The sequence below is a fragment of the Nanorana parkeri genome, unplaced genomic scaffold (assembly GCF_000935625.1).
Source record: "Nanorana parkeri isolate BGI_ZX_2015 unplaced genomic scaffold, ASM93562v1 scaffold693, whole genome shotgun sequence".
In the NCBI taxonomy this organism is placed as follows: Eukaryota; Metazoa; Chordata; class Amphibia; order Anura; family Dicroglossidae; genus Nanorana; species Nanorana parkeri.
The window spans coordinates 283942-296649 of record NW_017306961.1 but is presented as its reverse complement, the minus strand read 5'-3'; the positions used below and the strand labels follow the sequence as shown (position 1 = coordinate 296649).

The 12708-nt window shown below is 44.9% G+C and overlaps 1 protein-coding gene across 1 annotated transcript in view; it reads left to right on the top strand.

Annotated features, from left to right (window-relative positions):
* The window catches only part of GOLGA1 (golgin A1), a 309940-nt gene that overhangs the window by 43712 nt on the left and 253520 nt on the right, over positions 1 to 12708 (top strand). The window contains exon 6 of the mRNA XM_018563762.1: positions 8748 to 8873. Within this exon, the coding sequence (XP_018419264.1) occupies positions 8748 to 8873 (126 nt within the window). The remainder of the gene's footprint in view (positions 1 to 8747; positions 8874 to 12708) is intronic.

The window sequence follows — 12708 nt, the reverse complement described above, 5'->3', positions numbered from 1 at the left end:
CCCCGGGGAAAAAGATTTAAAGAAATGGAGGGGGGGGGGGGGGGGGGGGTTGTGAGTGGAGATAGTAGTACCAGTTTTAACCCATCTTTGTGGCTAAAGGAGAGCAGAGTATTACAGAGATTAGAAAGATTAAATGCAAACAAATAGCCAGGACCAGACGGGATACATCCGAGGGTACGAAAGGAACTTAGTCAGGTCATAGCATGACACTTGTACAACATTTTTATGGACACTATAATGACAGGTATGGAAGGATGAGGGGGGAGGTGTTACGTGTGACGCTGACCAGACGTGAGTAAGGGGAACGCCGAGGAGAAAGCCGATGAAGCGGCATGAGAGAGCTGTACTAATCTAAACTGAGCCCCTAGAGAGATGAGAAAAAAAAGCCAAAAGAAAAATGGAGTTAAAAGCGAGGGAACTGGATCCCTGAAAAGATATCTTACAGCGGAGAGGATACAGCCTAACCAGAATCTAGATGAAAGGTTCCAGCGGCTGGATACTTCAGATACGCTGCCTTCACACTCAAGCTCACTGACAAAAGGTTCAGCTGGAATGCCATGTGAATTAGACCCAGCTGTATTGGTCTCGAAGGAGACAAGTATGGAAACAGGAGAGGACTCACAAGATCTGCCTACTAAAGCAGACATGGCCCAAATCCTACAAGCAATGGAAAGATCAATAACCGAAGACCTTAAAGGTATGAGAACAGATCTAACATGTTTATTGAAGCGAGTTGAAGAGATGGATGCAGGGAAATATGGAACAGCATAATAAGGCTATTCAGGATATGCAAGAGACACATAAAAAATGTGCAATACATGAGCGCAACTTCATATAAACTGGTAGATTTTGAAAATAAAGATGGGAGGAAAAATTTGAGAATAAGGAGTTTGCCTGAAAGTGTCTTAGATGGAAAGCTGAAAGACACTATGCAGGGTATTTTCTGTTCAATTTGAAATAAACCAGAAGCGGCCACACTTCGCCTAGATCAGGTGAATCGGACAGTACGCCCTAGAGGTATGGCATTAGCAATACCGAGGGATATGTCGGTTTCATTATTATGAAGATAAGGAAGAAGTTGTACATAAAATCCGAGAACTGCCACATATTAATTTTGTTGTACAAGTATTTTTTATTTAGGAAAAAACAGAAACAGAAATACGTTCCATCCACAAGGAAACAATGCCAAAAGGCGCATGTGGGAAAAAACATCACGGTACATTATTAGAACGGTTCACTGATGGGTTACAGCATGACAGTCATATAATAGCTAGTGCAATGCATCACCATAAATCTGGACATAATATGACATCTGCGGAAAACAAAGGACCTCCCACTCATGAGCCCGTGCGAAATCTAATAAAACCAAGATAACCTATGCATAGGCTCCTTGGGTGGGCTAGCCCCTGCTTAAGGCCTGGAGCGGGGCTGCCAGCTACCTGCTGCTGCTGCAGGACGCCAGCATAACCCCACTATTGGGTGATAAAGCAGCATACCATATCTTCGCCATCATCCTGTGACATCCGGGATGGGTTTCATCAAAACTTTAGAAGAACCCTTAGGCAAGTGAAGAAGAAAAGAACAACAAAAGACAAGAGAGAAGGACATACAAAGAGAGGAAAAGAAAGAAGAGGAGGGGGCCGCATGGGGAATCGGGGGGGGGAGGGAAATCAGCTCGCCCTGACCGGGTAAATCCCAATCAGAGGGCCAATAAGTCGCGATCCAGTCCCGTCGGCTGTACATAGTCCAGCCAGGGCGACCATGTTTTCTGAAAGGAGGCATGCGAGTCATGTAGGATAGCCGTAAGCTTCTCGTGCACCATAATACCCATGACCCGCTGCTTGACTTCTGAAATAAGCAACGTGGGCTGCTTCCAGGCTCTAGCAATAGTTTGTCTGGTAGCCAAAAAGATAAAATTAGCTAACTTCCTTTCCCTCTTCAGAAGGTGAGTGACCGGCTTACCCAGGAGGGCCTCCCAAGGACTACGGACAATGGTTGCGCCGAGAACTGATCTCAGAAAATTTTAGACCCTGATCCACAACCTCTGCACCTTCGCTTCTGGGCGGTCTCCAGGTCTTTTTCGTGGCCTTCCAGTATGGTGGTCACATCATCCATACGCGATTCCAAGGAAGCTGTACGGTGCCCGATTTCTCTAATTTCCCGCCGGAGCTCCGAGGTTATGGTTGCGGAGGCCTTGGAAAGTTCTTCCCGTACCATGTCCCGCATCCGCACGAAGAGGTCAGGGGCATGTGATCCTTGGGATCCCGATAGATGTTCAGCAAATGGGTCCTGGCTGTCCTCAGAGTCAGCCGACATGCGAGGAGCGGCGGCGTCATCATGTAGGCCGCCGGGCGCCCTCTTGCCCAGAGCGCGGCACGTACGAGGGGTCTCAGGAGGTTGTTTGCCTCGTTTGTATTTGGACTGCGAGGACCTCATCTGGATGCCGGGGGTGAGTAGGTGTTCGATCCGCCCGGGGAACCGACCCAGCTGGCTAAACGATAGCAGAAATGGGTGTCTCACGGCTCAAGAAGTGCGGAGCGGTATCAAGGAGCAGCCATCTTGTACCGCTGCGCGCATGCGCCCCCCACATATTAATTTTGAAGGTGTACAGTTGCTGATATTCCCAGATCTACCAAGAGCAACATTGCTGAGACGCCAGGCTTTAAAACCGTTGTTAAATATTCTTAAGGCGGCAGATATATCGTATAAATGGGGTTTCCCAACAGGTTTGATTGCTAGGAAAGATGGACAATCGTATTATCTCCGATATTATGGAGAGGTGGAGGGGTTTTGTGATGGACTGGGAATCAAGGCCCCGGAACTACTTGGACTGGAAAGTGACATTTTAACCTTTACCCAGTTAACAGATAAGAAATGGCAATCACTTCCCAAAAAAAAAGATAACTGGGGAATTTATTGCCAAATGTTATATAAATGATCAATCTAAGGATTAATTATCTTTTTGTCTGGGAATATTAAGATAGTAAAGAAGGAGAGTACAGTTCAGGGTAGGCATTGCTGGAGCAGGACATAGGAGAGACAGATTTTGGTGGTGGGGGATTCTATCATCAGACTGACAGACAGGGTAATCTGCCATTGTGACTGTGAGCGTCGAACAGTTTGTTGCTTACCGGGGGCTCATGTTCGACACATTGCGGAACGGATGGACAGGTTACTGGATGGGGTTGGGCATGACCCAGTTGTCATGGTGCACATCGGTACCAATGACAAAATAGCCAGTTTTTTGGTCAAATATAAAAGATCGGGTCACGTCGTTTAAATAGAAACCAAACATGTCAAGCTTTAAAATTGCGCGCACCCGCGACATCGCAGAAAACGACCACAACCAAAATTAGCCATAGGCGACGCTGTAAACGTTTTTACCGCTCATCAGTTTAGTGTTATCAGTGATTGATGGCCCTAGACTTATTGTTCTCACTGCGGCGTTCGCAGCGATATGTAACATGTGTGGCGTAATGGGCGCAATCGTCTTTTTTGCACGTATGCGCCCCCGACGCATGTATGCATGCGTGTATGTATGGGTGGGGACTTAACATTTTTTTTTTTAATTCTTTTTTATGTGTTACTTAAAATGTTTGGGGGGACTTAAAAAAATGTTTCCTTTTTTTTTTTTTTCACTAAACTTTATTGCTATCACATACGGGGGCTAATAAACCCCCCCTATGTGATAGCAAAATATGTGACAGGTCCTCTTTATGGAGACATCAGGGGTCTCCAAGACCCCTAATGTCACCTAGGACCCCCCAAAAGAAGCTGATGAAGCAGAGATCTGCTCCATCAGCTTCTTTCCAGCTTCTGAAGCTGGAGAGTGACACAAGAATGCGGAAGTGATGTATTATACAACACTTCCGCATTCTTTCAGAGGAGAGGGGACCGGAGGGAGCTCGTGTACCGAGCTCTCTCTGATCCCCTGTGTCACAGGCGACATGCTGATCCCGGGCTCGCACCGGGCACAGCGGAGCCCGGGATCAGCGGGACAATGGCGGGGGGGACAGCAGAGGGAGGGGGGGGCCGCACCGATCGTCGCTAAATACAAGCGATCCGCCGGCTTTACAGCCGGCGGATCGCATGTATATTAACGGGCATCGCTGCCCGTTTTTAAATTGCGGCCATTTCCCGCAAGGGGGCGTGTCTGAGCGGACGTCTGAAGACGCCCGCTCAGATCTAGAGAGCTCCTGGCCGGCCGTTTTTTTACTACGGCCGGCCCGGAGGCAGTTAAGAAAATGGCAGCCTTTGCCGATTTGGAAGTTCCATTAGTCCAGTTGATGCTTGGGTAATTGAAGTCTCGCATTACCACAACATTTCCCTGTTTCCCCGCTATTTCTATTTAGGATTGTAAGTGGGCCGCCTCCTCTTTCCCTATATTTGGAGGTTTATAACAGACACCCACAATAAGTTTACGGTTAAGGTCCATTCTATCTAGTTCTAGCCATAATGATTCCACATCATCTCCACCACTTGACGTGATATTGTCCCGGATGTGCATAATGAGGTTATGTTGAGCATATATACATACCCCCCTCTTGCCAGCCTGTCACTCCTGAACAGGTTGTACCCTTCTATGTTAGTAGCCCAATCGTGTGTGCTATCTAACCACGTTTCTGCTATTCCCACTATATCGTACTCCTCCTCGACTAACATAACTTCAAGGTCTTCTATTTTATTTGTTAGACTTCTAGCATTGGTGAACATACATTTAATTTTTGTACTTTTACTGGTTAAACGTTTGCTCCCCACTACTAATTGTAATTGCACCTGTTACGGTTGGTCTATTCCTTCTTGGATCACCTTGAGCAATTATATTTACTTTATTGACTACATTGAGTATTTTCTCTATATTGGCTTGATTTACTACTTTGACTATGTTAACTCTGTTGACTGGAGTGAGCCCACTATCTAATCCTGTATTTTTTTCCTTCCGTGTTATCTGTCACGATTGGTTGTTAAATATTTAATTTTTTGGTTTTTATTTTACCCTCCCCCATTATCTAGTTTAAAAGCTCCTCCAGTCGTTTAACCATTTCCCCCCCCAGAAATGCTGCACCTTCCCCTTTAGATGCAGCCCGTATCGGCTGAAGAGCCGGTAACCGACTGAAGAGCCGGTAACAGTAAACTGTCAATTCGTTCCGCAATGTGCCAAACATGCGCCCCCGGTAAGCAGCACACTGTTCGACGCTCACGGTCCCGATGACAGATTACCCTGATACTGTATGTTCAGGTGTGTTGCAGGCTTGAACTTGTGGGCCGGTGCCTTTTAATACTCATGTAGCAGTACATCTTCTAGCTCAGCAGGGATGGCACCTGGATTTTTTTTTTGGCCTTTTCGTATCATAGTTGGTGTTTAAATGGGGCACTGGAAGGTACCATTCTGGAACTTGATGCACTTGGTCTTTTTTCAACCTGACTGTGTAACTAAATCATGCCCTTATCCACAGACTGACTTCTTTATTGCCCGGAATCCCTGTTTATGTTCTGCAAGCCCCTGGGACGTTAATTTTCAATTTTACTGCACACTTTCTATTGTTTGTGTTTTATATTTCCACCTTTAGCTTTTTTTCATTCACACTGTTACTAGACGCGTTTTGTAATTGCCGCACTGCCTTGTTTCAGTTTTGGACTGTTTCTATTTCTAGGCAGCTGTGTAACTTGAAGCTGTGAACATATGCAACAGTGTTAAAACTAGTAAAATGTTTTATGGAAAAAAAAGCCAGAAGGCCCACTTCCTGTAAGGTCTACCACTGCACTTTCGAAGGCATACTTTGCTTGATGTAGGGAAAGAACTTTCCATCCCAGGAAATACTTTGTAGGATAAATGCTTACTTTTTTTTGCTATGGGGGCCTGGATTAAAAGTTTGCCCTGAATACCATCAAGGGCCAGATCTTAGTGCTTGTGATCTTGTTTCAAAGATCGCTAGCCTCCCATTTTTTCTTATCATGTGGCCCCCTGTGTATTACCACCCATGGCTCTGTGGGATTCAAATTCTCAGCAATTCATAAACATCCTTTTGAACCAATCAGGGATATGCCCCTTTCCACTTCCACTCACAAATTTGTGTTCTTGTTGTCATCACTATTGCAAGGCGTGTGTCTGATCTGCCGTCTTTGTTCTGTAAAAAAAACAAAAAAACCTCTTTCTAGTCTTACACAAGGACAAAGTGGTATTAAGATCTAAATTCCCTTTTTTTTCCAAGGTAGATTTGGCCTTTCACTTTAAAGTGACATTAAAGCCTAAAATGTTTTCCCTCCTGTCAATGCTGGTGTGAGGACTTAACCTTAAATGATGCCTTTTTATCCCATCATCATCTTCTTTCCAATAGTTTTCAGGGGGGTTTTAGCAGTAGATATATGCAAAAAAATGTGAGGCTTTAATAATAATTTAACAAGAACATTGTGCTTTTATCCCTTTGTTCTGCCCCACTACATTGGAAGAAAATGTCCCTGTATTGTCCCAGTGTAGTTGGAACTGTGTGTGTTTACCTCACAGCTATTGCTTCCATTAGAAAGTTTGACTCCCTCTTCTAAGAACCAGATTCATGTTCCACCATTTATTGGTTGCTTGTAGAGATTATCATCCAAGCTTATGATCTTAGGGATAAAGTTTCACCATTTCTGGTTAAGGCATCCTCCACTAGATCTGTGAATGCTTCTTGACTTTTTTGACATCAGATTTGCAAAGTTGCCACCTGCTCTTCTGTTCACATATTCTCTACATTTTACCAGGTGGAACCTCAAGGCTCATGTGATGCTAGCTATGAGCGTAAGGTCCTTCAGGCAGCTCCCAAGTCGTTTTTTTTGTTTGTTGTGTTGCCCACTCCTCAGTTGGACTGCTTTTGGGCATCCCAATTGTCTCTGAATCCTGTGTCCCTAATTGAACGAGAAAGTAAATTGGATTTTTGTAGCTGCTGTAAAATCCCTATCTTTGAGCTCATTGAGAGGCACAGGTCACACCCCTCTGTGTTTATGGTCAGGCCCGGCGTTACCGCAAGGCAAGTCAAGCGGCCGCCTGAGGGTGCTGAAGGAGTGAGAGCGAAAAAATCCTAGTGGTCAGTCAGTGGCCGCCGCTGCGGTATGGGGCTCCGAGCTTCGACCCCATGTGAGCTGGTCCCTGCCCTTGGTTCCCTCTGCTGTGCCTGTGCCGCTGTGTGCGACTGTGGAGTCAGTGTGGCTGTACCTGCACGTCTGACAGCCATGAAAAGCTTCCTCTGTGGTGAGAGTTTTCTCTCTCCCCTTCTGTCTCTTGATTGTAAAGTGGAGCATGTGTTTGTTTTTAACTCTCCCTCCCCTGTCTGTCTCCCATTCCTGAGCTGCAGAGTGTTCGTGTTTTTTTTTTCCTTCTCTCCCCCGTACCGGTCCCCATAGCAATATATGGAATCCTTCATGTCGGCGGATCAGCGCGGCCGAACTGCCCTGGTGTCAACCACTATAGCTTAATAGACCACAAATAAAGTGTATGGGGATGTTGGGGTAGCATTGTGGCCGGGATGGGGGGGGCAGAAGAATTCACCTTCGCCAGTGTAGGCAAAAATCCTTGCACCGGCCCTGTTTATGGTCTGCTCTCCACTCTGCTTGTTACAAAACTGAGGCATGCTGGGAGTGGGAGGGGTTAAACTAGACTTGATACTGTTTTTTGTTTGCCAGTGTGCAAATCTCCCTGAAGGCAGCAGAATAACATTTTGTGAATCCTGTGTCCCTCAATAAACTGAAAGAGTTTTTTAGAGTACAAACAAATCTGATTTTATCCATTGCGATAACTTACAGCAGACCTGTAGTGTAATGTTAAAGCTGAACTCCTGGCAAACACCTTAAATACACCAATAAAATGTATGTGGGGAAACTGTTATACCTGCCAGATGATTTGGATTTCTCTTCACCCAGCCCTCACATTTTTTCACAGTCCTGTTCACACCAGAAATAAATGCCTTTAAGTCAAAAGTCGAAAGCATTTTAAGCTATTTGAAATGCTGACGAAATCAATTACAATGAATGCTGCTACTTGATGTTTAAAAGTTTTAGTTTCCAGCAGAATCAGCTGGTCCTCTGAGCATTTGTCCTGACTTCCTGTTTTAGAGTGACTCCTTTGTTAAGCAGATTGCCATGCAGTCACCCTTGTGTGTGCTAGTAGGGTCAGGTATGACCCCTTCCTCTTTCCATCTGGATGCTGCTGTACAAGACAAACCATAGAGGCTGATACTAAGTAATGATCAGGTGCTAAAACTAGTTATATATATATATATATATATATATATGTGTGTTAGAGTTCAGTTTTAAAGAAAATTTTTATGAATGTGGCAGGGTTGCTAGATCCCTTGTTAGCGCACCATATGTTTATGACTCCCTCCCAACCCAAACAGGTTGGTCCAGTGCAGTTATGCTCCCTGCAAATACCCTACAGCAGGAGTAGGCAAACTCTGGCCTCCCAGCTGTGGTGTAACTACAAATCCGGAGGCCAGAGTCTACTTACCCCTGCTCTACAGCATTGTCGGTTGCAACTTATCATTTGTATAGAAGCTTACAGGATTTTCTCTGACAAATAGCTGGCAGCTGGGCAGAGTGCAGGAATCAAACTCATGACAGGTTACATGACCAGACACTATGAGATTACAGAAGAAATATATTTTTATGGTGTTTATTTTGATGTTTATTTTGATTAGATGATCTCTGCACTTTATCAAAGAATACAGTAAATAACTGTAATTATTTATTATGTTAATAATGCTATTCACCAGGTGGGAGTTCAAATTGAAGAAAAGGACGCATTAATAGTGCGACTTCAAGAAAGAGTCAACTTGTTGGAAAAGACTCTTGAAGGAAGTTTCTCTGGCGATAAAAGACTGCAGGAGCTGCTGAAGGAGGTAAAGAAATTGCAAGAAGGTTGCTAACCTAACATGTCTTTCTGCCAGCAAAGCAAATAATAGATCGCTGTTTATTGTTCAGATACTTTATCAGTTTCAATGTGGGCCAACATTTTGCTGTACTCTTAGCAATCAACAAACACCCAAATTTGTTGTGAATATCTGGTAGAAATAAAACTATTAGGTAAGACTAAGCGCTTGTCTGGGAAGTAATATTGAATCAGAATGATTGTGAAAACAAATGAAAAGGAAATCCACGGTTGCATGTTTCACGGTTTCATGTTTTTGCAGACTAAGTAGCTACTCTTTTATCCAACACCCACCTAACTACCTGCCCCTTGGACCTCATCCCCTCACAACTACTCCGGTCACCCCCTAGCTCTATTCTACAATCTCTTAACCCCATCTTCGACCTCTCCCTTTCCACTGGCATCATCCCTACACCAGTAAAACAAGTATTGGTGAACCCCATTTTAAAAAAAGCCCTGAATGGGGCCCACCAGTCTGAACAATTTGAGACTCATCTACTTGCTCCCATTTACCTCTAAACTTCTTGAAGACCTGGCCTACAACTGCCTGAGTTGCCACCTTTCTGTTAACCTCCTCGACCCCTTTCAATCTGGCTTTTGTCCGCAACACTCCACAGAAACTGCCCTTCTAAAACTCACTAACAATTTATAATCTTTAAACCTCAAAACCTAACTCTATTAACCCTTTAGCTGCCAAGCCCTCCGGAACATTTTTCAAATCAGCTGGCCAAGCCATTTTTGCAATTTTTTCCTATTGATTTGATTTTTAACTGCTGGGTTGCTAGCGTTTGTAAAAGACCCCCCAAACCATATATTTTCTGAAAGCGCAGGCCCGGTAGAATAAAAAGATGGTGATACTAAATTTGTAGGCCCTGCGATAATTGCGCAAATGTTTCTCAAAGTAATATTAAACCGATAAAAATACACAATTCAATTGTTAAAACACACCAAAATCAGTATCATTGCACACAAAAAAATATTTTCTGACTTAATCTAAAAGATAAAACTGTATTGAGTTAATAAATAACAAATATTAGCAAATTTGTAATTTCGCCTTTTTGCGAAAAGGTAAAAAAATGAAGGTATGCAAAACTGTAAATAATCGACTTATGTAAAAAATTGTTTTGGTGTTTGTGTTGTGATAAAATGATACAGGTGTATATTTATTTGCAACACAAGGTATCACAATGCATGGCAATGCGTCACAAAGCTTTGCCATGCGCTGCCACAGTTAATTTAATGTTTTTTTAAAAAGAAAAAAAAGAAATAAAAAAGATCATGCACTGTGATGCGTTCTAACAACGCACTGCAGCGCATGTGCATGGTGTGCACCACAATATGTGTATGTTATGTGGGGGGAGGGAGGGAGTTGTGCTTTTTTTTATTAGTTTTTTTACACATTTTTTTTTATTTTTTTTGTTTTACATTTTTTAATAATTTTGTATTTATTTTTTTTTACTGTTGGGGGTTCGGCTCGACTGAGCCGAGGTGAAAGCCGAAGCTGGAACGGCTGCTGACACCCTGCTACTGCTGCTTGGCGGAGCCAGTCGTCATCTCACGGTTGGCTCTGGCCACTTGCATGCAGAGACAGATCAGCGTCCTCAGTGTGTAATGACCGTTCAGCATCTCCTGGTTATCTAGTAACCAAGGGACGCTGGACTGTCATTACACACTGAGAACCCGGCGGAGCTGCCATATCACGGCGGCTCCGCCAGGTTCTCAGTGTGTAATGACAGTTCAGCATCTCCTGGTTACCTAGTAACCAGGGGACGCTGGACTGTCATGAGAGCTTGTGGGAGCCGGCTTTGATATGACCGCCGGCTCCGACAAGCTCTCGTTGTAATGACAGCTGGTCCCGTCCAATAGAAAACAGTTGGGCGGAGCTAGCTGTCACTGCTAGCTCCACCCAATCATTTTCTCTTTTTTTCCCTACTTTTTCTATTCTACTCGGTACCACAGAGGTACCGAGCAGAATAGCTGAGTCGAATGGCGCTCGGCGGCATTTGGCTATTCACTCACTGCTGTTTGGTCCCTATGAGAATAGGCTGAACAGCAACGAGTAGCCTGCCGGAGGTTCGGCTAAGCTGATCCAGGTGTTGGATTAGCTGAGTAAAACTCCTTCTGCACTTCGGCCGACCCGAACCCAGCCGCAGCAAGCCGTTGTACGGCTGATTTCAGACGGTGTACGGCAGAAATCAGCTGTACAAGCCTGAAGTGAATAGCCGAACAGCGTTCGGCTCACCTAACTTCGGGTCGGTTATTCACTCGGCTGCCTTCGGTAGCTTTGTGAATAACCCACTATGTGTCCCCAGTTATTTACAAACACTGGAGTGATCACACGATCACTCCGTTGTTTGTGCTGCACAGAGGATCGGTAAATATCAATGATATTTATCGATCCTCCATTCGGCCACGTACAGAGCCGCTGTCATCTGGAAACTGACAGGACAGCGGGGGACAGCAGTGGGGATCCATGGAGTCACACATTGATTTGATTTTCAACTGCTGCGTTCCATTTTTGAATTTTTTGCAATTTTTTCCTATTGATTTGATTTTCAACTGCTGCGTTGCTAGCGTTTGTAAAAGACCCCCCAAACCATATATTTTCTGAAAGCGCAGGCCCGGTAGAATAAAAAGATGGTGATATTAAATTTGTAGGCCCTGCGATAATTGCGCAAATGTTTCTCAAATTAATATTAAACCGATAAAAATACACAATTCAATTGATAAAAACACACTAAAATCAGTATCAGCGCACAAAAAATAATAATTTTCTTCTCGATATCCAGAAAGCCTTTGATACCTTGTCCTGGCCCTACCTCTTTAACACATTGCAAAGGTGGGGGTTTGGCCCTATGTTCATCACCTGGGTACGTGCACTATACACGAACCCGAGCGCATCGGTCAAGTACGCTGGCCATCGCTCGGCCCCCTTTCCCATCTCTAGAGGCACAAGGCAGGGCTGCCCCCTGTCTCCGTTACTCTTCACACTCGCAATAGAACCCCTAGCCCGGTTAATCCGGGAGCACCCGGATGTAACTGGTCTCTCCATAGCAGGTCACCAACATAAACTTAGTTTGTTCGCAGATGACATACTGTTATTTATCACGAACCCGACCATCTCCCTGCCAACCCTGTTCACCATTTTAGACCAATACGAGACCGCATCCGGTTTGAGAGTTAATCCACATAAATCTAAAGCCCTTAACATGACATTGCCACCCCCACTAGTGGACACCCTCCAAACCACATTCCCATTTGTGTGGGAGCCCCGGGCCTTGCGTTACTTAGGCATCCGACTAACAGCTACCTATGATTCCCTATTTGAGGCGAATTACCCAGCATTATTTTCTTGTCTCACACAACTGCTCCGTACCTGGTCGCACTATACTTTGTCCTGGCTAGGGAGGATATCCGCCATCAAGATGACTTACTTGCCAAAACTACTCTACTTCTTCAGGGTCCTCCCAATCTCTGTACCACGTCACAGACTTAGAATCCTACAGCGCCAAATCTTTAACTTTGTCTGGCGGGAAAACCGACCGCGCATAGCTCGCGCCACACTCTACTCACAGAAACTGAGTGGCGGCCTGGGTGTCCCTCACGTAGCGGCCTACTACACTGCAGCCCAGTTGGCAGTGCTCCCAAAGTACCACGCTACCAGGGACCCCCCCTTGTGGGTCTCCTTGGAAGCGGTTGACTGTGACCCTCTGACCATTAACCTCTTGCCGTCCGCCCGTAGTAAAAAAACGGACGGACGGCACTGCAGCATCTGCGGGTTGCCGTCTCCAGACGGCAATTTTTTT